The 25462-nt window shown below is 48.1% G+C and overlaps 2 protein-coding genes across 2 annotated transcripts in view; both read right to left on the bottom strand.

Annotated features, from left to right (window-relative positions):
• Positions 1-25462, bottom strand: part of VDAC1 (voltage dependent anion channel 1) — a 394265-nt gene that overhangs the window by 93137 nt on the left and 275666 nt on the right. The window lies entirely within an intron of this gene.
• On the bottom strand, positions 16503-17861 carry LOC126956039 (short transmembrane mitochondrial protein 1). The gene is given in 2 exon segments (XM_050792923.1): positions 16503-16924; positions 16927-17861. Coding segments are annotated over 2 exon segments (162 nt in total). The 5' UTR covers positions 17042-17861; the 3' UTR covers positions 16503-16877.

Raw genomic sequence — 25462 nt, 5'->3', positions numbered from 1 at the left:
TCTCGGCTCACTGTGACCTCTGCTCCCTGGGTTCAAGTGATCCTTCCACCTCAGCCTCCCAAGTAGCTGGGACCACAGGCGTGCAACACCATGCCCAGCTATTTTTTTGTATTTTTAGTAGAGACGGGGTCTTGCCATATTGCCCAGGTTGGTCTTGAACTTGTGAGCTCAAGCAATCTGCCTGCCTCAGCCTCCCAAAGTGCTGGGATTATAGGCATGAGCCACCATGCCCGGCCTTAGTTTCCTTTTTTATTTCCTTTCTTTTTTTTTTTTTTTTTTTTTTTTTTTTTTGAGACGGAGTCTCACTCTGTCGCCCAGGCTGGAGTGCAGTGGCGCGATCTCGGCTCACTGCAAGCTCCGCCTCCCGGGTTCACGCCATTCTCCTGCCTCAGCCTCCCGAGTAGCTGGGACTACAGGCGCCCACAACCGCGCCCGGCTAATTTTTTGTATTTTTAGTAGAGACGGGGTTTCACCGTGGTCTCGATCTCCTGACCTTGTGATCCGCCCGCCTCAGCCTCCCAAAGTGCTGGGATTACAGGCGTGAGCCACCGCGCCCGGCTTATTTCCTTTCTTAATACTTTCTTCAGGCTATCCTGTTACTCTTTTTCTAATTCTTAAACTGGATACATCAGCTTATTAATTTTTAGTCTTTTTCTTTCTCTAATATGTTCTTTAAAGGATATAAATTTCTCTCTAATCATTGTTCTAGCTGATTCCAAAAAAATTTTATATGATGTTTTAAGGACCTTCACTTCCAAATGTTTTGTAATTTTCTTTGTGGTTTCTTCTTTTCCCTATGAATTATTTAGACACACATCCAAATATAATGGGGTTATTTTGGCTATCTCTTTGGTTTTAATTTTATTTATTTATTTATTTATTTATTTTTTGAGACAGAGTCTCATTCCACCATCCAGGCTGGAGTTCAGTGGCACATCTCGGCTCACTGCAACCTCTCTGCCTCCTGGGTTCAAGTAATTCACATGCTTCAGCCTCCCGAGTAGCTGGGACTACAGGCGTGCTCCACCACACCCGGCCAATTTTTGTATTTTTCGTAGAGACAGGGTTTTGCCATATTGGCCAGGCTGGTCTCAAACTCCTGGCCTCAAGTTATCCACCTGTCTCAGTCTCTCAAAATGCTGGAATTACAGACATGAGCCACTATGCCCTGCCTCTTCGGTTTTAACTTCTAGTTTTATTTCATTAGGATGAAATAATATAGTCAGTATGATAGCTATTCTTTGATATTTGTTAAAATTGCTTTATGAATTAGTACAGGGGTCATCAAACTTACTTTTTCTGTAAAGGGCCAGATAGTAAATTTTTATTTTTATTTTTATTTTTTGAGACAGAGTTTCATTCTTTCACCCAGTCTGGAGTACAGTGGTGCCATCTTGGCTCATTGCAACCTCTGCCTTCTGGTTTCAAGTGATTCTCCTGCCTCAGCCTCCCGAGTAGCTGGGATTACAGGCGCCCGCCATCACACCTGGCTAATTTAGTATTTTTAGTAGAGATGGGGTTTCACCATGTTGGGCAGGCTGGTCTCGAACTGCTGACCTCATGATCCACCTGCCTCAGCCTCCCAAAGTGCTGGGATTATAGTGGTGAGCCACCGTGCCTGACCGATAGTAAATATTTTTATCTATTTATTTTTTTTGAGACAGAGTCTCGCTCTGTCGCCCAGGCTGGAGAGTGCTGGCTAATTTTTGAAGTTTTAATAGAGATGGGTTTCACCATATTGGCCAGGCTGGTCTCAAACTCCTGACCTTGTGATCCACCCACTTCAGCCTCCCAAAGTGCTGAGATTACAGGTGTGAGCCACCGCGCCCAGCCAGATCAAATGTTCTTATCTTTATATTCCCTAGCAGGTTAGAAGTTATATATTCTGTTTTTTATACCTTTAGTAGTTGTCTTTACATTTTTAACTTATAGAACTGTCTTAATAAAGGCCAAATATAAAATATTAATGGTACCTCAGAGACAGATCCAGGTTTTATGGGATCTGAAGCTTATTCAATTTGGAAGCTCTCTTTTTTTTTTTTAAAGAAGAAGGAGAGGGAGAAGGAGAGGGAGAAGAAGAGGGAGAAGGAGGAGACAGAAATTACTCTTGCAGCTTATACTTCCCTAGCTTCATGATCAATTCACTTTCTGTTACACTGTCTTTCAAAACAACGAAATGCTTCACTTCGGCTGGGCATGATACCTCAGGCCTGTAATCCCAGCACTTTGGGAGGCCGAGGAAGGTGGATCACTTGAGGTCAGGAGTTCAGGACCAGCCTGGCCAACATGGTGAAACCCTGTCTCTACTAAAAATACAAAAATTTTTTTTTTTTTTTTTTTTTTGAGACGGAGTCTCGCTCTGTCACCTAGGCTGGAGTGCAGTGGCCGGATCTCGGCTCACTGCAAGCTCCACCTCCCGGGTTCACGCCATTCTCCTGCCTCAGCCTCCCGAGTAACTGGGACTACAGGCGCCCACCACCTCGCCCGGCTAGTTTTTTTTGTATTTTTTAGTAGAGACAGGGTTTCACCGTGTTAGCCAGGATGGTCTCGATCTCCTGACCTCGTGATCCGCCTGTCTCGGCCTCCCAAAGTGCTGGGATTACAGGCTTGAGCCACCGCGCCCGGCCTTAAAAATACAAAAATTAGTCGGTCATGGTGGTGTAAGCCTGTAATACCAGCTACGTGGGAGGCTGAGGCAGGAGAATCACTTGGACCTGGGCAGTGGAAGTTGCAGTAAGCAGAGATCATGCCACTGCACTCTAGCCTGGGTGACAGAGGGAGACTCCATCTCAAAAAACAAAAACAAAAACAAAAACAGAATGCTTCACTTCAATTACTCTACTCCATCTTCTTAATTACTGTTACCTATCACTTTATTTTTTTTCTCATTTTAAACCCTCCCAATTAGTTGCTGTCATTATTGTTGTTGTTTTATACACAAGGATTATGAGATTTACCCAACATATTCTTTTTCCCCTTAGTATTGTGTCTTCCCTTCCATTCCTATCAGAGTTTTTTTTTTTTTTTTTTTTTTTTTTTTTTTTTTCCTTTTGAGGAATACTCTTCAGCAATGTTTTCAATGAGGGGACGTATGTGAAAATGTTTCTCAGTGCTTTTTTTTTTTTTTTTTTTTTGTCTGAAATGTCATTATTTTGCACTCATTCTTGAACAACATGTATTTTAGTTTAGAATTTGGGGATAACAATTATTTTCCCCCAGTCCTTTGAAGATATTATTCTGATCTCTTTTGTTGTTAATGAGAAGGCTGTTTACTTATGATTTCTTTGTAGGTAATTTTTCTTTTTTCTGTGGTTTCTTTTAGGATTTTCTCATTGTCTTTGGTGTCAAGAAGTTTCACTACAACGTGGCTAGGTATAAAGTGATTTATATTTTCTCTGTTCGGAAACCACTGTGCGTCTTCAGCCTGAGGAGTCACAGACCCAACAGTTCTGGAAAATTATTAGCTGTCAGCTCTTTGCATATTGCTTCTTCCCCATTCTCTCCATTGTCTTCTGCCGAAATTAATAGTAGAGGTGTTTCTTCTACTTACTCTGTCCTCTGTGCATCTTGCTTTTCTTTTCACATTTCTTTTCAGTCTTTTAAAAACCTCTAGGCCAAATCGGTACACTTACCTAAAGTGAATTTAGAACAGAAAAAGACTTCTCTGGGAGGTGACTCTGTGTGTGTGTGTGTGTGTGTGTGTATGTGTGTGTGTGTGTGTGTGTGTGTGTGTTCACACGCCCATTTTAGTAAAAGCAAATTTTACTTAGTAGCAGCCCTCTCTGGGAGTCCCAGCAAGACTCCCACCCACACAGCCACCCCCAATGTTTTACTGTGCTTTCAGAAGAAAAAAAATGAATGTTAAAGAAATCAGAAGCACAAAATGACTTACAGTAATAATCTGCCAAATTAGAAACAAAATCTTCAAAGGATCACCAGAGTTGACTAGAGATAAGGGAAATTTTTTTAGTGCTCTCTAAACCTTATGGTGCAGGATGGAGGGGCCCATTTCAATGGGCTGTAGCCCAAACCCTCTGAATAAATCCTGGGAGAATGTAGTTCTCAATACTTCTCCACCAGCCATCCGCTAATAATTCAGGACTGTTCTTAACCACAGGAACGTATGAAGGTGGGGCAGGGCAGGAGGAAGGAATGATGACCCCCGCAGAGGTGAGGGGTCTCTCCCATAGCCAACTGATTACCACCTATTAGGAAGGAAGCTGAATGTCTGACAAGTCCAGGAAGCTTCCTCTACCACCCAGGCCTCCTGAGTGGTATCGAAGAAAGGATGAATCATCAGACCCAGAACCTCTGGGAGACCACACTATGGCCTTTGGGGAGTGAGGGGGTCTCACTCCTGCTTCTCAGCGTTTCTCTTTATTTCTCTACCTTTGAGGGTTCGGGTTGGGTTAGGACTGGTTTGCATGCTGATGGGTGTGTCAAAAGTGTTCGGACCAGAGCAACTCCATCTTGAGTAAAATGAGGCTGAGACCTACTGGGTTGGATTGCCAGATGGTTAAGGCATTCTAAGTCACAGGATGAGACAGGAGGTCGGGACAAGATACAGGTCATAGAGACCTTGCTGATAAAATAGTTTGCAAAAAGAAGCTGGCCAAAACCCACCAAAACCAAGCTTGTTGACAAGAGTGACCTATCTTCATCCTCACTGCTACTCTCCTACCAGCACCCTGACAGTTTACAAATGTCATGGCAACATCAGAAAGTTACCCTATATGGTCTAAAAAGGGGAGGCATGAATAATCCATCCCTTGTTTAGCATGTAATAAAAAAATAACTGTACAAATGGGCAACCAGCAGCCCTCTGCTCTGTCTATGGAGCAGTCGTTCTTTTATTCCTTTACTTTCTTATTTTTTTTTTTTTGGAGGTGGAGCCTCACTCTGTTGCCCAGGCTGGAGTGCAATGGCGTGATCTTGGCTCACTGCAACCTTTGCCTCCCAGGTTCAAGCAATTCTCCTGCCTCAACCTCCTGAGTAGCTGGGATTACAGGTGCCTCCTACCATGCTCGGTTAATTTTTTTATTTTTGGTAGAGATGGGGTTTCACCACATTGGCTAGGCTGCTCTCGGACTCCTGACCTCAAGTGGTCTGCCCGCCTCAGCCTCCCAAAGTGCTAGGATTAGAGGCTTGAGCCACCACGCCTGGCTGAACTAAGGTTTTATCTAAATAACATTTATTTTTAAATACATGATTATGGCATAGAGTATTAAACATTTCAGAAACGCCTAAGATAATTACAGTCATCCTTTAATCCCAGCACCCAGAGAGAACTACTACTAAGAATGTGTTGTCTTATTTCCCTCCAGTCTTTTTTCCATACAGGCTTATATAGTTATTGGATAACAATGTCAAGAGCATTTTTTTTGTTCATAGTAAATATTCTATGTCATCATTACTCACGATTTGAAGTCTAGGATTTTCTCCAATGCTGTCTGGCCGTGGTAAACTATTAGTTAATTAGTGAATGTAACAGTCTCTACTGCTGAATATTCCCATGGTTTCCCAGTTCTAAGCAATGCTCCAATGTGTCATAGCACACACCTTTTTGCACGTATCTGCGATTATTTTCTAGGCAGCAAGGAGGTGCTGGATCAGAGGTCGGCACAGTTTTAAAGAACTTGTACAAATTTATTGCCAAAATGGCTCTTAGGATTTTCACAGGAAATTGGTCTCCAGCCGCTTCCCAGGGGCGTAAACCCCGCCCAGCAGAGGAACCTAGCGGTGGGGGCTCTGCCGTCCCACCCTGAGTCCCGAGGGCTGACCAGTCTTTCAGGAAGTGTTAGGGGTTAACCCAACACCCCTCGACCCCGCGACCCCAGGCGGATTCCCCCGAGGGACTCCTCGGCCCAGCCTTCCTGGGGGATGACTTTACAAAGAGTGCCCAGCGGGTGCCACCCGCCCCTTCCCTTGGACAGCGCTCAGCCACTGCCAAGGTGCGGACGCAGCGGGGGCGGCGCCGCGCGGGAGGGGGCAGCCAGCGCGGCCACTTCAAAGCGCCGCGTGTGGGGCGGCAGGGGACTGGCTGGACTTGGAGGCCCACAAAGGGACTCGCCCCTTCCCCCCAACCCCGGGCCCAGCCGCGCCAGCTGTGCAGGTGGCGACATCCTCCTCTCCCAGCCTCGGGGGAGCGCCCTTCTCCACGCCCCTACCCACCCTGTCATTCCCACCTAGAGACCCTCAGCCTCAGGGCTCTCAGCCTCAGGCACTTTTGTCTGAGGTAAATGCGGATGACCAGCCTCACCCAGACCAAAAGTAACACCTTAAGCTTTTCCACCACGCAGAATTCCCCTTAGCCTTGACTTTCGTTTTTTGGGTGAGGGGTGAGTGTCTTGAAAGAAATGAGAAGTTAAGTTTTGAGTCTGAAAGAATTAAAATTCTCTGCCCCCACCCCCACCCAGTTCCAGTATTAGTGCGGCGTTGGAGGGTGGCCGAGGGTTGAGAGGCGGGGTGATGGATCCTGGACACAGCATGGCCTTGCCCTTAGCCCGTGTGGGCGGACTTGGGGTCTGTGAAATGCTGACATAATGGTCACAGATCCATTCCACCCCTCCTCCTTGGGAAGGGAGAAGCCAGTCTCCCCTCTCTGTACACTCTCCTCTCTGGTGGGCCTGTCCCAGGGTAACCCCTGGATAGGAGGCTGGAGTTTCCCCCCAGGGCTCCTTTGGCATCTGAGGTTGTGTGGAAGTTGATTCTGGTAGTGGAACCCAGTCCCCTACAGCAGCAGCCATGCAAAGGGGTTCTCAAGCAGCTGAGCAGCTCACCCTAGGGTCTGGCCCACCGATTCCAGGGAATGTAAAGGCTAGTTCATCTTGCAGACACCTTCTAAGAACTTCATCTCATCATGTATTCAATAGGAGCTGTCAGGCACCTACTATATATTAGGTGTTGGTCTTACAACCATGAACAACAGCCAGTCAAGACAGACAAGACTTTATATATTACCCAACCAGAGAGAGAGGGTAATCCAAACATTACTGCCCAGGATTATAACTGGAGCCAGACTCTGTGCCACTGAAGGGGCAGGACCTGCTGCAGCTCTCAGGAGCTCCAAAGGAGCTCCCATCCATCTCACAGGATTTGTGGTCACTTTGTGGTAGGTAACAGAGCCTCCTTCCCACCTCCCTTCGCTACCTGCATCAAACAGAGGAGCCTGCAGTTGACAGGAATCCTCTTTCTCGTGATCAAGATGGCTGATGTTCATGGACAGCACACTGTGGGGAAAGGACCAGGAGTTCTGTGAACTGCAGGGTGACAGCTCTGCTCTGGGCAGAAACACCGGACAAATGCCCATTGGGTCTGACCCTCAGCCTGCAACTGGACCATCCTCAGGTGCAGAAGTGTCCAAGCCACCAAGTAAGCCCAGGAAGGGCAGTAAGTCTTTCTGATGGTCTTTAGTTCCAAGGGTCCAAGCTCCAGTTTCCTCCCATCTCTGTCCCAGTGATGGTCTCCTCCAACCCCATTGTGACCTCCTCCAGTCCAGCTGAGAACAAAGAGAACATCAAGATCTTGAAACCTCAAGACCTTTAGAAGACCTTCTCTGGGGATGTGGTCTCCTATTGTTTCTGTTATGAAAACCCCAGAGCACTTCCCAATCATGTTGTGTAAACAGCTCGCCGCCAATCTCAGAACCCTTCATTTGGCTCCAAAGGGAAGAACGGGGAGAGTCGCTCACTGCACAGGGGTGAGCGGTTGTGTGCCTAGAAAAGGATGGTCCTGAGGCTATGTCAAGAGTCAAGAGGTCCTAGGCTTTTAGGCCTAGCTGGAACATCTGACCTGACAGCCCTGCTAACCAGACCTCTGGACCCATCACCAGTGCCCTGAAGGCCTTGCCTCCCAAAGGGATGCCAGCTAGGGTGCCTACCTCTTAGTAGAGGGAGGGGCACAAGATTAATTTTCCTTGAATATTGCCTTCCTAGGATGATGCGACTCTTCAAACAAGTAGAGGCTGAGCAGCTAACACCCTGAGGCAGCGATTCCCAAAGTCAGGTCCTTAAACCAGGGGCATCACATGGGAACTTGCTAGAAATGCAGATTCTCAGGCCTCATCCCAGTCCTCCTGAATTAGAAATTCCAGGGGTCTGGCCCACCAATATGTAGCTTAAAAAGCTCTCCAGGTAGTCTCCATACCCAACAAAGTTTGAGCATCACTGCTGTGGGTTGAGGAAGACATATTATTTCACCTTTTACTTGAATACCTCCTCTGATGCACACCTCATCACCAAACAAAACAGCTATCCTTGCGTTGAGCTAGGCTGAGTTACATACAAGGATGTTTGCTACAGTGTTGCTTGTGATGGTGACAATCTGGAAACAATGTGAATGTTAATCAGAGAGAGAATGGTAAATAACCCATGGAATACACTCTGGAGAATACTAAGCAGTCATTTAAAAAGAAGGAAGTAGGTTTACATACATTGATGTGCAAAGATCTCCAACATGTACCAGTAGCTGAAAAAGGAAGCTGCTGAATAATACGTATAACTCAGACTTGTGTGTGTGTATGTGTATCCCAAACAAAATTATTTTTGTATCTACATATTTGTCCGTGAAAATGCATTTTAAAAAAACTGGAAGAAGACACATCCAACAGATAACCCTAAGTGGGGGACAGAGATGGAAGAACTCTAACTTTAATCACGCTATTTTTTCCCCATTATTTGTATTTATATGTCATTGAAAGTCAACATAAAAATTAATAAAAGCTGACTAGGCACGGTGGTGCATGCCTGTAATCCCAGCACTTTGGGAGGCTGAGGTGGGTGGATTACGAGGTCAGGAGATCGAGACCAGCCTGGCTAACATGGTGAAACCCCATCTCTCCTAAAAATGCAAAAATTAGCTGGACGTGGTGGCAGGTGCCTGTAGTCCCAGCTACTCAAGAGGCTGAGGCAGGAGAATGGCATGAACCCAGGAGGCAGAGCTTGCAATGAGCCGAGATCCCGCCACTGCACTGGGTCACAGAGCCAGACTGTCTCACAAAGAAAAAAAAAAAAGAATGAATAAAAGCTTTGAAATTACATCTACTTTGAAAAAGGACATTAAACTTGGGAGCAAGCATGCTAGCACGGGGGTGTTCTGTAACCTCATGTCAGACACAGAGCCTGGGTGGAGCTGGGCCCCAGGGATCTGACCCTGACTCACCAATGCGAGATCACCCTGAGAAGAGGGAAGAGGGCTCACAGTGCAAGTCCAGAGCAGAGGTTTTGTTGCCAGATAGCAGCCTTACCAGTCAGGCCTGGTCAACCAACCTATGAGGTACCTGTGGCAGCCTCACCCTTCCCGGGCCTCTTCTCCTCCAGGTTTAGCCCACCCAGCCCCAGTCACTTGGTGGTGGGAAGACCATTGGCTTCCCTTTCCCAATGGCGCTTAGAGTTTTAAAAAGAAACCTGAAGAACAATGCTTACCCTGCCCAATAAGGAATCATGGACTGATGCAGGGAACTCCAAACAGTTGAAGGGAGATTTGGTAATGATGGTCCTCACATGTGCCATGAAGACATCCACCATCAAAGGCTCCTTTCCCAGGAAAACCTAGACAGAGCAAATGGCACAGTCAAATGCCACAGTGACTGCCCCAGACCCCAGACCTGGGTCCTAGCCCTCCTCTCTGCTCATAACTTTGCTCAGTGGTGCAGCTCCTCCAGCTATTTGGCCTCTCAGCCGGCCACAGAGCTTTTTCATACACTATGTACACAGTCTGGATACACTATTCACACTACAATTTGCACACAATTCACATGCTATTCATACTACCATTCATAATTCTCTTCACACTACCATCACTGCTACTATTCACAGTACTGGCCACACACTAGTTACACTCCTATGCACATGCTATTTATATACCATTTGCACACAGTTCACACCACCATTCACACTTCTATTTGCACTGTTTGCACACTTTTCAGGCTATTACTGTTCACACATGATTCACACTGCTATCTGCATACTACTCACACTGCAATTAACAGTGCTATCCACACTGCCTTTCCCACTACTTTCACACTGCTATTTACAATACTATCCACACACTACTCACACTCCTGTTTGCACACTACTCACACTACTATTCAGACTACTATTCACACACTATTTACACTGCTATTCACTGTTTTTGTTTGTTTGTTTGTTTGTTTGTTTGTTTGTTTTGAGACGGAGTCTCGCTGTGTCTCCCAGGCTGGAGTGCAGTGGCGTGATCTCAGCTCACTGCAAGCTCCGCCTCCCGGGTTCACGCCATTCTCCCGCCTCAGCCTCCCGAAGTAGCTGGGACTACAGGTGCCCGCCACCTCGCCCGGCTATTTTTTGTATTTCTTAGTAGAGACGGGGTTTCACCGTGTTAGCCAGGATGGTCTCGATCTCCTGACCTCGTGATCCACCCGCCTCGGCCTCCCAAAGTGCTGGGATTACAGGCTTGAGCCACCGCGCCCGGCCTTCACTGTTTTTTGTTTTTTGTTTTTTTTTTTTTGAGGTGGAGTCTTGCACTGTTGCCCAGGCTGGAGTGCAGTGGTACGATCTTGGCTCACTGCAAGCTCTGCCTCCTGGGTTCACGCCATTCTCTTGTCTCAGCCTCCCAAGTAGCTGGGACTACAGATGCCTGCCACCACACCTGGCTAATTTTTTGTATTTGTAGTAGAGACGGGTTTTCACTGTGTTAGCTAGGATGGTCTCAATCTCCTGACCTTGTGATCCACCTGCCTTGGCCTCCCAAAGTGCTGGGATTACAGGCATGAGCCACTGTGCCCGGCCTTTGCATTGTTATTTACACTACATTCACAATGCTTTCATACTGTTATTCACGCTGCTATTCACACTACTATTCATACACTACTCACTACTATTCACACACTATACATGCTACTGTTTCCATACTATTCACAATACTCTTCACGACACTACTCATGCACTACTGAGCTTGCAACCCTCTCAACCCCTCTCATGGTTTTATTGGGTTTTTTTTTGTTTGTTTTGTTTTTTGCTTTTGAGATGGAGTCTCCCTCTGTCACCCAGGATGGAGTGCAATGGCATGATCTTGCTCACTGCAACCTTTGCCTCCTAGGTTCAAGTAATTCTCCTGCCTCAGCCTCCCAAGTAGCTGGGATTATAGGCACATGCCACCTTGTCTGGCTAATTTTGTATTTTTAGTAGAGACAAGATTTCACCATGTTGGTCAGGCTGGTCTCGAACTCCTGACCTCAGATGATCCACCCGCTTCAGCCTCCCAAAGTGCTGGGATTACAGGCATGAGCCACCGCAACCAGCCCTCTCTTACCTTGATAACTCCTATGCACCCTTCAGATCTCTGCTGAATCCTCACATTTTGTGGAAGCCTTCCCGAGTCCCCCAGACTCACAGGTCACTTTCTGCAAGGTCAGCCTTCACTGTTACCTCAGACATTTCCTTTGTTGCCATATGTGTTTTGGTGTGTCTAAAGTTTGTGCATGTCTGTCTCCCCATCTCCCCTCCCAGACCCTGAATCCCGTACTGGCAAGGCTGAGTCTGCTTAGCTCACTGCTCTCACCCCAGCACCCAGCATAGCCCGGTACCCAGTGGATTCAGGTCCCAGGAAGATCTATGGTGTGTGTGAGGGACTCCATACCCAGGGAGGCTCATCCTTGGCTGAGAGTTCTTATACCACACAGCCTTCAAAGGGCTCAAGACACGGCCCTCCTCCCAGTGGCTGTGTGCATCTGGTTGTAAGGCAGGAGGCTGGATCAGATAGAATATCATCCCATCCAAAGACTCCAGAGGCCTTAGGTACAGGAGGCTGAAGAGGCAGGGGAGACAGCCACCTGGCTCTCTGGGAGCGGATCAGGTTATTTTAAACATGTACAGTTTGCCTGCTCTTTACCTGACATGGGCCTCTGCGGGTACCTAACAGGAGATCCGGAGGCAGGTCTAATTTAATGACCAGACAATAATTATTACTAATTAGCACTACTCTGGTAAATAAGCACTTTAAGTATTTGTTCTTTTAAGAAGGCCAAGCACGGTAGCTCACACCTGTAATCTCAGCACTTTGGGAGGCCGAGGCTGCCAGATCACTTGAGGCCAGGAGTTCAAGACCAGTCTGGCCAACAGGACGAAACCCCGTCTCTATTAAAAATACAAAAATTAGCCAGGCGTGACGGCGTGCACCTATAATCCCAGTTACTCGAGAGGCTGAGGCACAGGAATTGCTTGAACCCAGGAGGTGGAGGCTGCAGTGAGCCAAGATTGCAGTGAGCCGAGATTGCACCGCTGCACTCCAGTCTGGGTAACAGAGCAAGACTCTGTCTCAAAAAAAAAAAAAAAAAAAAAAAAGCGGGGGGAGAGGAATTAAACATTCACCTTTAAACCTCTTTACTCTCCCAATTGCCTACTAAAGCCTTTCTTCCCTGGCACAGGAAAAAAAAACTTCAGCTCAGCCTGGTCTGAAAATCATTCAACAAACTCTTACTAAGGACCTACCATATGCCAGATGCAGCCTCTGCCCTCATGGAGCCTACTCCTCAGGAGAAAGGGATCTATGAATTGGTCTCATATGCCTGGGACCTGACCTTCCCAAACTGTGACTTGCACAGTTCCCATCATGCTGGGATGCCCCATAAACCATCATCATCAGAACTATCGTGTGTCCAGCTCTGTTTCAGAGCTTCGTGCATACTCGCTCATTTAATCATCATCATAACCCTATGAGACAGGTATTTTCCCTTGTACAGAATGAGAAAACTGAGGCACAGAGAAGAGCTGGGCCTCCCTTTTGCCCTGCAAGCACCTACCCAGCCTGGGGTGGGGAGGGCGTTGCTCTAGGAGTAATATGTTCTTCACAGCTCCACAAAAATGGAATGTGGTTGCTTGAGTGTTCCAGCCTTGGCCACAGGTCAGCTCTCCTACTAAAGCTAGAGAAGCATATGAAAGGTATTCCATATTCAGAGAAATTCCCCGAGAAAAGACCCTTCCCTTGGCCCTGCCCACTAATTATCAATGCCACGGGACTTTTTCCTTATTACAGCAAGACACATCAGGGAGCCTAGGACGCAGGGGAGAGGTGGAGTCTGTCACATGCTCCGAGCTGCTTCCAGGCCCAGTCTGATCCCTTGAGGTTATGAAAGGCACAGAGAGGTGGCCATCCAACACACACTGCCCAACATCTGCTGTATGCCAGACCCTCCTTGACTGAGCAGGGCCGGGCCGGGCTGGCCTGCAGACACAGAGCCAAATTGGACCCCTGCCCTCAGAGAGGCTAGAGATGCCCGTGGGAGATGCATGCAAAACTGAGCTGCATACACAGACAGAGGAGGGAGACCCACTCCAGCTGTGGTCAGGAAAAGTGAACTGGGTGGGGCAGGACAGGGGAGAGGCGAGGGATTCAGTTGAAAGGTGAGAGTTGGTACACTGTGAGGTCCAGGGGCAGGCAGCAGCTGGGAGCAGGTGCCTATTCAGAGCACTGCACAAAGCCCAGGAGGACAGGAAGACTTGGGGCTTGTTTAGGGACCCCCTACCGCAAGGCACCTGGGTGTTCACAGAATGAGCAAAGAGAGCACACTGGGGAGCAAGGATGAGTTCTGACACATGGAAGGCCACCCTGGGGCCAGCAGGGCCTTTACATTTGCCACATAGCAGGTGTGTAAGATAGTAAGAAGGTCCATTTGTGATGTCATCCCTCAAGCATCTATTTTTTTTTTTTTTTTTTTTTTTTTCTGAGACGGAGTTTTGCTTTTGTCACCCAGGCTGGAGTGCGATGGCACAATCTCGGCTCACTGCCTCCCGGGTTCAAGCAATTCTCCTGCCTCAGCCTCCCGAGTAGCTGGGATTACAGGTGCCCACCACCACACTCAGTTAGTTTTTGTATTTTTAGTAGAGATAGGGTTTCACCATGTTGGCCAGGCTGCTCTTAAACTCCTGACCTCAGGTGAATCGCCCACCTCGGCCTCCCAAAGTGCTGGGATTACAGGCATGAGCCACTGCACCCGGTCTATTTTTTTTTTTTAACCTTTTTTTTCTCTTCTTCTTTTTTTGAGACAGGGTTTCAGTCTGTGACCCAGGCTGGAGTGCAGTGGTGCCATCTCGGCTCACTGCAGCCTCTGCCTCCCAGGCTCAATTGATTCTCCTGCCTCAGCCTCCAGAGTAGCCAGGATTACAGATACATGCCACCATGCCCCGGTAATTTTGTTAATCTTTTTGTAGAGACAAGGTCTCACTATGTGTGCCCAGGCTGATCTCCAACTCCTGTGCTCAAGGGATCCTCCCGCCTCAGCCTACCAAAGTGCTGCGATTACAGGTATGAGCCACCATGCCTGGCCCCTTCAAGCATCCAGGAGAGATGCTCTGGCCACTGTGTGGCCCATACATGGAATGGGACCAGGCGACACAGTGAGGAGAGAGTGGCATCACCATCTGAGGGGGACCAGGGGTCTGGACTGAAACCATCACAGAGAGCAGGGGGAGGAGGGAAGGATTTGGGAAACATTGAGGGAGAAGGACAGATGGACTTAGTCTCCACTCGGGGTGGAGAATGAGGGAGCAAAATAGCCCGGGAGGTGCCTTCAGGGTGTCCGGCTCAAGGGAGCAGGTGGAGGTGGTATGTGCTGAGCCAGGAATCTGGGAGAAGTGGTATTTGTTTTGGGACATGTTGCATTTCAATCTAAATCAGTTGGAGCCCTACTATGCGCCCAGCCAGATCCCCCCTTTGTTTGCAAAGCCTTAGATTGCTAGATCATTTCCAAGACTTGGTAGCACAAAGCCCCCAGGCCTTCCCAGGTGAGTTGCTTTTGGCAGAGGCATCTGCTGGTGGGGCCTCAAGGGCCACTGATACCCTAACTTTCACCCCAAGAAACCCACTCTATGAGGGAGCTCAGCGGCCAGAACAGAATACAGGCTGTTGTTGACATAAGAGGAAAAACCGGGCTTCCTGTTTGAACTTATGCAGGTACTGGAAGCTCTGAGTAATGCTGAATCTTGGCCTGCCCCAAAGGCGGCCTGCGGTGGGGGCTTCTCACAGTTGCTGTCAAGAGTGGCTTTCAAGCATTTGCTTACAGGGGATGTGAGGCCTGGCCAGTGAGTGCTGCATAGAGGAACGCTGCATCCATGTAGAGAGGCCACAAGATGTGTAACATCAAAGCCGGCCGAGCATCAGCCTGTCTCAGGCCACTCATTGTGGTCAATTGTCCTTGATAAGAACCCATCATCAGACACCAAGAATTTCTCACACGGCCGATGGCCACTTTCACAGTCTCCAGTGGCCTTTACTCCCACAAAACAGACTATTTCTAGGCCCCTGGACACTGGGATTGTCTCCTTTTGCCCAGCCTGGGGTCAAGCCAGTGAGAGGTGCCATGGGGCCCAGGACTCATCTGGGCCAGAAAAGCTGGCATGAACTCCCTGTGGGACCTGGGGCAGAGCCCTTGGTCTCTCCCAGCCCCAGACCCCTGTCTGTAATGGGACCTTGTAGTGGAACAAAAACTGCAAGACTCCACAGAGGTACAGTACCACGGGCAGGCTGAGCCGCGGCGGTGCGGTACCACGGGCAGGCTGAGCCGCGGCGGTGCGGTACCACGGGCGGCTGAGTGTTGGGGCACTAACAACATGAGTTGACATTTGTGGTGCTCTTACCACCCACCAGACTGGGCTAGTGCTGGATCTCATTTAAGTCCCACAACAATATTCCTGGATATGGTTCTATTCTAAAACAAACATTTGTTCATATTTTTCAACTTTGTTGAGGTATAATTGAAGTCTACTGAGCTATACATATTTAAAGTGTATACTGATAAGAGGTTTTTTCTCTAGATATTAATTTTAATTATTTTAAAACTACATAAATTTTTAATTTTATTTATTTATTTATTTATTTTGAGATAGAGTCTCACTGTTGCCCAGTGCAATGGCGTGATCTTGGCTCACTGCAACCTCCGCTTCCCAGGCTCAAGCGATCTTCCCACCTCAGCCTCCCAAGCAGCTTGGATTACAGTGTGCACCACTATGCCTAGCTAACTTTTTTTTTTTTTTTTTTTTTTTTGAGACAGAGTTTTGCTCTTGTTGCCGGGCTGGAGTGCAATGGTGCGATCTCAGCTCACTGCAACCTCTGCCTCCCAGGTTCAAATGATTCCCCTGCCTCAGCCTCCCGAGTAGCCGGGATTACAGGCATGCACCACCACACCCGGCTACTTTTTTGTGTTTTTAGTAGAGACGGGGTTTCACCATGTCAGCCAGGCTGATCTCGAACTCTCGACCAGGTGATCCCCCTGCCTCAGCCTCCCAAAGTGCTGGGATTACAGGTGTGAGCCACCACACCTGGCCCTAGATAACTTTTTGTATTTTTGGTAGAGACAGAGTTTCACCATGTTGCCCAGGCTGGTCTCAAACTCCTGATCTCAGGCAATCTACCCACCTCAGCTTCCCAAAGTAATGGGATTACAAGTGTGAACCACCCTGTCCAGCCAAAACAACACAATTTAGTACCAAATGTTTAACAAGCACCTATTTTAATTGCTAAAATCTGTGAAATAAGTATTATTTGTATTTGACCTGCTATACAAAACCCCTCAATTTTTCTTTTGACAAAAGGTAGTAGAAATCCCAAATAAATAAGAGACTACTCATTAAAGGTCATGTTTACTAATCTAGCACCGTAATTCCAGTCTTAGAACCTCCCACTCAGCTGGAAGAAGGAGATAGCAAGAGGTGAGATATCAGAAACATAATGATAGTTCTCAACTTGGGGCCTCATTTTGCTTCCTCTAAGGCAAAAAACACAGGGTCTAGCAAGGAAGAAAATCACTGAGGCTGGAGATAAAAACAAAAGACTTTGGTTGAGATGGTAAAGGAGGCCCTCAAGAGTGGTGGAATCAGTGTATCCAGAAGGCAGTGCTAGAGTCAGCCTCATCGACTAGGGGGTTTCTTTCTTCCTGGCTTCAAGTCCTTTTTTTTTTAGCCAGGTTTGGTACATCATAGTTCTGAGCCAGATACATTCCAACCACGTTGGCCAAAGTGAATCCAAGTAGGAACTGGAGCATGATTGTTAGCAGGGAGGTTAGGGAGGGCATGAAGGGTGGCTGCAGCTCTGCAGGCTGGTCTGAGCCTCCATTCGGTAAGTTTGAACATGTTTACACCCGTGCAGCTATTACTACAATCGATACGACAGACATCTCCAGCACTCCCAACAGTTTTCTTGTGCTTCTTTGTAATCCATTCCTCCTTCCTTCTACCCCAATCCTCAGCAACCACTGATCTGCTTTCTGTCAACAGAGATTCCTTTACATTTTGTAGAGTCTTATATAAATCAAATTATATAGTATGAACTCTCTTTTGTCTGGATTTTTTTCACTCAACATAATTATTGTGAGATTTATCCATGTTGTTGCACATACCAATAGTGAATTCCTTTTGATCGCTGAATACTACTCCATTGCATGGATATACCACCATATCTTTATCCATTCACTTATTGGTAGACCTTATGGCTGTTTCTAGCTTTGGGCTATTATAAATAAAGTTGCTATAAACATTTGTGTAGAAATCTTTGGGTGGACATGTTTTAATTTCCGTTGGGTAAATATCTAGGAGTAGAATGTCTGGATCATATAATAGATACATGTTTATCTTTTGAAGGAGCTGCCAAACTGTTATCCAAATTGGTTTTATATTCATATCAGCAATATAACTGCTTCACCTCCTTGCCAACCTGGTGTGGTCAGTTTGGGTTTTGTTTTGTTTCATTTCATTTTTTCAGCTATTCTAATGGATGCAGTAGTGGTACCTCATTGTGGTTTTAATCTGCATTTCCCTGATGACTTGACTAATGATGTTGAGTATCTTTTCATGTGCTTATCAGCCATTCATATATATATAATCAGGGAAATGCAAATTAATATTATATCTATATATATAAAAAATTTTTTTGGTGAATGTCTGTATAAATCTTAGCTTCTCTGAAACTGAGACGCATCTTACAATCGATGGCTTTTATAGCTAAACTGGCAAGGAGTGCTTTACCTTTTGTGGTACAACATAAAATATGATATACCTTACAATGGATGCAGATTTAGATTTATGAAACCCATAAGATTCAGATTTATGAAATATATAAAGTCACTTGCCTTGGGTCACACAGTGATGGAAAACAGTGTCAAACCCTGAGCCTGTGTTTTTTTGTTTTTTTTGAGATGGAGTCTCACTCTGTTGCCCAAGCTGGAGTGCAGTGGCACGATCTCATCTCACTGCAACCTCCACCTCCTGGGTTCAAGCAATTCTCATGCCTCAGCCTCCCAAGTAGCTGAGATTACAGGCACCTGCCACCATGCCCGGCTAATTTTTGTATTTTTAGCAGAGATGGGGGTTTCACCATGTTGGCCAGGCTGGTCTCAGACTCCTGACCTCAAGTGATCCGCCTTCCTCGGCCTCCCAAAGTGCTGGGGTTACAGGCATGAGCCACTGTGCCCAGCCAAGCCTGTGCTTTTAAATGTCGTATTATCCTGCATGGTTAGAAGAATCATGACCAAGTTTGTGGTCAGTGGGGAAAACTACTTCTGTGTTCTAAGTGCTATGTCAAAGAGTTCTGGAATGTCCAGGCTCCAGGCTTCCAGGTCTCAGCTGGCCTTGGTGTTCCTCTGCACGGCAGATGTGTCCACTATGAGCCTTCAACTAGCAAGGACTTACCAAGAGCAACGATATGACAGGCTAGGGTGTGGAGCAGACAGGATGCAGTCTCTGGCCTGTAGGACTCAGAGTTCACAGAGGGAGACAAGAGAGACCCAGAGGACAGACACTTAGCAGAGGCTGGGAATGCTCCAGTGGCCACGGGCCCGAGCAGTCCTCCAGTGCTTTGTGACCTGGATAAAGAATTCAAAGTGGAGTGGTGCAGAGGTCCCAGGTTTTTTAAGCCCTGAGGCTCAATCCTGGCTCCATCCCTTATGAATTGTGTGACCTCAGGCACGTGGCATGAGCCTCATTTTCCTCCTTGGTAAAATAGGGGGCAAATTATGCTATCACGGGTATTTTTATTCTTACTTTAGAGATGAGAAAACAGACTTAGAGATGATTAAATAACAAAATGTACGTAGAGCACTTGGCTCAAACACAGGGTCCTTGGACTTTAAAGGATAGCTAGGAATCAGGTTGGCAGGGAGGAGGAATGAGGGGATCCCAAGAAAGGAAACCTGTGTGATCCAAGGCAGGGAGTGTGGACACAGAGGGGAGTTGCCGAGGTAGGAAGAGTCTGCTGGAGTAGTGATTCCAGGGCCTCCTCCTCTGAAAGGCCTTTGCAGGGGCCTCCGGGAGCAGCTCCTGAATCCTGCCCAGTGTTCTATGTTGGGCCGAGAGCCGAGCAACTGGAGCTGCGTGGGGTAAGGAGGCCCAGAGGGCCAGACACTGCAAGCCAGACCCTGAAACTGGCCCAAACTTTGGTCTCAGCAGCTGTCATGGCCATGACAATGCTTGGCCCTCCAGGGTGGTGGCATGGTGGGGATCCCTGTTGATGAGGTTGCCCACAAGACAGTGGTCCAGAGGTCCCCACATGCCTGCTCAGGTCCTGGCTACCCCCAGCCTGCTGTGGTTCCCATGGCTAGCCACTTCAACTCTCTGTGCCTCAGTTTCCCCATCTCTCAAATGGGAATGGGAAAACATGGCAGGCCTGCCTGCCTCCCCAACCCACAGAGCTGTGGTGGGGACTGAATGAGCTAAAAGCACGTGAATGGGCTTCAAAACCTGCCAGGTGTTAGGATGATGCAAATCCAGGGCAATCCAGGGAATAACAGAACTATCAACTGTCACGCCTGGCAGGGACCCTAAAGAGATTTTACTGTGACACTGGCATTTTCCTGATGAAGAAATTGAGGCCCAGAGATCTGAAGTAGCTCACCTAGTGTCACACAGCTAGTAGGCCAGGATTCAACCCACGGTTTGACTAATGTAAGCCAGCTCTCACCTCTCTACCTCACAGGCCTGGGATCTCTGGGGTCCTTGGGCACAAGACAAAGTGAAAAATAAAATCAAGAGCCAAGATGGTCTCTCTTAAGAAACCTGGAAGCCACTGATTTCAGTACAAAGCTTGGACGTCTTTGAACATGCCTGGTCTCTTCAGACACAATTATGGGACCTCCCCCAGAAGCCTCCTTTGGCTTCAGAGTTCTTTCTGCAGCTGCTGCTCAAACTGTTCTTGCCTTATCTGTAAAATGGGCATAGAACACCTCAGGGGTTTGCATAGGCTGCCATATTGGTCAACCTTCTCCACAGGGCCAGGCGCAGTGGCTCATGCCTGTAATCCCAGCCCTCTGGAAGGCAAAGGTAGGAGGATCACTTGAGGTTAGGAGTTTGAGACCAGCCTGTGCAACATAGCAAGACCCCATTTCTAAAAAAACCCAAACATTTAATTAGCTGAGTATGGTGGCGCATACCTCTAGTCCTAACTACTTGAGAGGCTGAGGTGGGAGGATTGCTTGAGCTCAGGAATTTGAGGTTACTATGAGCTATGATCGGCCTGGGTAACAGAATAAGATCCTATCTCTGAAAAATAGAATAAAAAATAAGGCTGGGTGCAGTGGCTCACACCTGTAATCCCACCACTTTTAGAGTCCAAGGCGGGCGGATCACTTGAGGTCAGGAGTTCAAGACCAGCCTGGACAATATGGTGAAACCCTGTCTCTACTAAAAATACAAAAAAATGTAGCCGGGTGTGATGGCGTGTGCCTGTAATCGCAGCCACTTGGGAGGCTGAGGCAGGAGAATCACTTGAACCTGGGAGGCAGAGGTTGCAATGAGCCAAGATTGCTCCACTGCACTCCAGCCTGGGCAACAGAGCAAGACTCCATCTCAAATAATAACAATAATAAATAAAAACTTTCGGCCGGGCGCGGTGGCTCAAGCCTGTAATCCCAGCACTTTGGGAGGCCGAGACGGGCGGATCACGAGGTCAGGAGTTCGAGACCATCCTGGCTAACACGGTGAAACCCCGTCTCTACTAAAAAATATGAAAAAAACTAGCCGGGCGAGGTGGCGGGCGCCTGTAGTCCCGGCTACTCGGGAGGCTGAGGCAGGAGAATGGCGTAAAAACCCGGGAGGCGGAGCTTGCAGTGAGCTGAGATCCGGCCACTGCACTCCAGCCTGGGCGACACAGCGAGACTCCGTCTCAAAAATAAATAAATAAATAAATAAATAATAAAAACTTTCTCCATAGGAAGGGAGATAATAGACATGAAAGTGCTTTAGAATGAAAAAACTATCATTGCTTACACAAAGCAACACAGGGTCTATTCCTATTGTGATGTAATGGCTCCAAGGGTAGTCAGCCCTTGGGAGATTGCAAATATTGATGAGCAAAGGGAAGAGCTTAAACACGACTACAGGAGATGCAACAGCTGAGGAACCTGGAACCTGGGCGGCCTCCCCAATAGTACTCGGATATTCACAAGCTCTTAGAGGCTCTGGGCCACTTAGCATCAATTTTGCAGAGTCTTTTTAATTAAGGAAAACAGATGGGCACGGACGTGTAGATTCTTGACAACTTTTGCCAAAGGAAAAACAGCTGTTTCTAGGACGTTTCACACCATTTTCCTCCCGTCCCAGGACCTCCTTCTGGTCAGTGCCTGGTGCTTTATTTCTTCTCTTTCTTTTTCTTCCTTCTTCTTTCTTCTTTCTTTCTTCCCCTTCCCCTTCTCCTCCTTCTTCTCCTTTTCTTGGGGGTTGGGGGATGGCAAAATCTCCAATACGGGCAGCACAGAGGAGAATTTCACAGATTCAGCACATTCCCATCCCACTACTCAAAAATTCAGGTGCCTGATTTTCCCTTGTGACGTGCATCTTAATGGTGCGCACGAGGCACAGTGAGTGGTTTTGAAGGCAGGTTCCTTATCATGGAGCGTTATCTTCACCATCAAAGTACACTTGAAGAAAAAAGCAGTTTCAACATCAAACCTGAAGGTTTGACTGTTAAAAGGAAGAGCCGGGACAAAGCGACCACAGCTTTTATCACAAATTCATGAGGGCGGTGTGCGGTGGGAATACTACATTTTGGGCCTGCTGCTGAGAATGCCTCCATGGCCTTTGAACAAAGAACAAACCATGCTGTGGAAATTGCCGGTAATTGTCTTTACCTACGGTTTCAGAGGGCGCACACCGGGCCTTGTGGTTGTGGGCGCCGTTTCATGCTGGGGTTCGCGTCCCTCCTCTGTTTGGCATACAGAGAGTGGAACAGATCAGGGCCTCAGATCTGTGTGCACCTGCGGTCGCTGCAAGGAAGAGAGGCGGATTGCTGAGATAAGGCAACAATGGAAAGTTTCTCACCTGAAAGGTCCGGGGAAGAGCCAGGAGGCCTGGGCGCTGGGGAGATTCATCTACCCCAGAAAAATAGGGAGTGGGGAGGAAGCCAGCCCACAGCCCAGCCCCCTCCACCGAGGAACCCCAACCCCACAAGCCTCACTTTCTCAAATGGTTTCTTCAACATCAACACCCAGGGATTCCTTGCACCCACTGAAAGGCAGTACAGTACTCGCCTTCAAATATCCATAGTTCTTCTCAAAAACAAAAAGAGTGGCCGGGCATGGTGGCTCACACTTGTAATCCCAGCACTTCGGGAGGCTGAGGCGGGCGGATCACCTGAGGTCAGGAGTTTAAGACCAGCCTGGCCAACATAGTGAAACCGCGTCTCTACTAAAAATACAAAAATTAGCCGGGCGTGGTGGTGGGTGCCTGTAGTCCCAGCTACTCAGGAGGCTGAGGCAGGGGAATGACTTGAACTCGGGAGGCGGAGGTTGCAGTGAGCCGAGATTGCTCCACTGCGCTCCAGTCTGGGCGACAGAGTGAGAGAGACTGTGTCTCAAAAACAAAACAAAACAAAACAAAACAAAACAAAAAAACAAGGAGCTCTGACAACGACTTGATGAGGGAAAAAGCAGAAAATCTCTGAGCAAGGGAACCCATCCCCAGAGCCCCCAACGAAACCCATCACAGGTCCCAGTGCTGGGCTAGGCACAGGGCGGGCCAAGTGCTACTAAAAAGGGGACCCCCAAGGCCTGCTGAGCTTCCAAGCTCTCTGGGGGTCAGGAAGCCCCACTAGCCTGTGGCTCCATCAGTCAGGGCAGGCCTAGGCCTGAGCCAGGCTGGGAGAGACAGCTGGAGGGGGGCTGACCACAGGCATGGAGGAGTCAAGGGAGAGCATTCCAGGGGTACCAGCAGGCAAAAAAGAGAGAAGGAGGCAAACTGGGGAAGGTGCCAGGCTCAATCATTCAATGCCTCCGTTTTTGTTTTCTTAACCCTTTTTATTGTGAAAAGTAAAACACTCAGGAAAAGTACATAAAGCATAAATGTATAACTTAATGAATTATGACAAAGTGAACACTCATGTGGCCACCTCCAGGATCAAGAAATAGAGCATGGCCTATCCCCTGGAAATGTCCCACCTACATCTTTCCCCTCGCTCCTCACTGAAGGTTACCACTATTACCACTATTCTAACTTAGGGTGATCGCTTGCAACGTTCAAAGTTTTCCCCAAGCTTGCCTCTCCCCAAACACCATGGAATAGCTTGTCCAGTTGTGAACTTCATACAACTAGGCTCAATCACACACATCCTTTCAGCTTTTGCTCCACACGTCGTGCTCAAAGTTCATCCACACTGTTGCATGCAGCCATGGTTCCTTCATCGTCATGGCAGCTGGCCCCTTTGCCTACTTTGGTGCCCTAATTCTCAGTTTGCAAGAAGCCAAGACTGCGGGAGCCCAGAGTTCTTGCTTGCCTGCACCAGCCAGGGGTGCCCAGCTTGCCACAGGCTCTGGGGCTTTGCCTGGACTCGCTTTTCTCCAGATGGCCACCTGCAGGGACAGGCGAGGACAAAGAGCAGAGTGCTCCCAACTGTCTCTGCAAAGCTTTGCATGGGGGCACACCCCAGGCTCTGAGCTGCTCATCCCAGCCTCAATGCAGATGACTGATAAGGACAGTAATCTATGACTGCTCTGCCAGCTCCGAAACCAGCTGGGCACTGGGACCAAGCAATAAACCGGGCACATCCCAAATGAGAAGCAGGTGGCTTCTTAGGACCATATTTCTCAACATCCTGCCCTTATGGTTTGCCCTTTATCCAATGTGGTTCCCATTTGAAAGAGCCTATAACCCATACGAAAAATGATAGAAATTATAGCTCGCCATCCCAGCCTAGCTGTTTAGGATACTGGAAGAAACATTAAGGCAGGGCTGCCATGATTATAAGGTAGAGGCACTAGGGAGAGGTGGGGGGAGCCAGGCAACCCCCCAACATGCCTTTCCCTGCTCCCTTCTGCATGCAGAGTAGCCAGTTCACTTCTCCGAGGTACCTTTGAAAACGTGGCTCATGATCAGGTGCAGTGGCTCATGCCTGTAACCCCAGCACTTTGGGAGGCCAAGGCGGGCAGATCACTTGAGGTCAGGAGATCGACACCAGCCTGACCAACGTGGTGAAACCCCGTCTCTACTAAAAATACAAAAAAATTAGCCAGGCTTGGTGGCGCATGCCTGTAATCCAAGCTACTCGGGAGGCTGAGGCAGAATGGCTTGAACGTGGCAGGCAGAGTTTGCAGTGAGCTGAGATCGTGCCACTGCACTCCAGCCTGGGTGACAGAGTGAGACTCTGTCTCAAAAAAAAAAAAAAAAAAAAAAAGGAAAGAAAATGTGGCTCAGTAGGAATTAGTGAGGCGGGCACCAAAGTGCTCATCCAGTCTGGGGAGGACCCAAATTTCTGCCCCATTTTTTCCTTCCATCAGTCCCCACATTCAGGCCAAGCTAGGTCCCACCTCCAAGTACTACCCATGCTGCCTGAATGTCCTCTCACCTACCCAAGGTTTGCCCTTCCCAGGCCCCAGGAGCTGCTCTAATTCTTCGTGGACTATTCCTGGGTGGTTGGTTCAGAGACCCACTGATGTCCTGCCCCCAAACGCCTGGCATTTCTCCTCTTCTGAACCACACCAATTAGCCTTGATTACAGAATGCACGCATTGTTCTCTAACAGTTTCATATGTGCAAGCCCCAAATCCCCAGATGGGGAGGGTGCGTGTATGGTGGGGGTGGAGCTAAGCCAAGCCTCTGCTCCTCTCTGGGCCTCAGTTTTTCCATCTCTGAAAGAAGGAGATGGCACAGAGACTCCATAGGCCCCCTTCCCCACAACCTGAAATGCTTTGGCCTGGTTCTCTGGTCTTCAGGAAAGATAAGTGATGATTGGCTGTCCTCCCACCCTCAGCCTCCACCCTTGGGCCCCGTGCCAGGAAACCTGCTCCCACCAACCTCCGCTCAAGGTCGCAGCCCTTGGCCTCCACCCCCAGCCCTACCCCCTGCCACTGAAAGGCAGCATTGGGGCAAACATCCTAAACCACCGAATGCTTCTAAAAATACGGTGTTTTTGTCAGAGAGCAACCTTCTACTTCCTTCAGGCTTTGATCTCCATGCAACCCACAGAAGAGAAGACACACTTACAATAACAGTTTAAAGCCTTCATCTTCCTTTGG

Source organism: Macaca thibetana, chromosome 6 (assembly GCF_024542745.1).
Source record: "Macaca thibetana thibetana isolate TM-01 chromosome 6, ASM2454274v1, whole genome shotgun sequence".
Classification (NCBI taxonomy): domain Eukaryota; kingdom Metazoa; phylum Chordata; class Mammalia; order Primates; family Cercopithecidae; genus Macaca; species Macaca thibetana.
The sequence above is the reverse complement of the archived record's forward strand: the minus strand, read 5'-3'. Positions and strand labels throughout refer to the sequence as shown.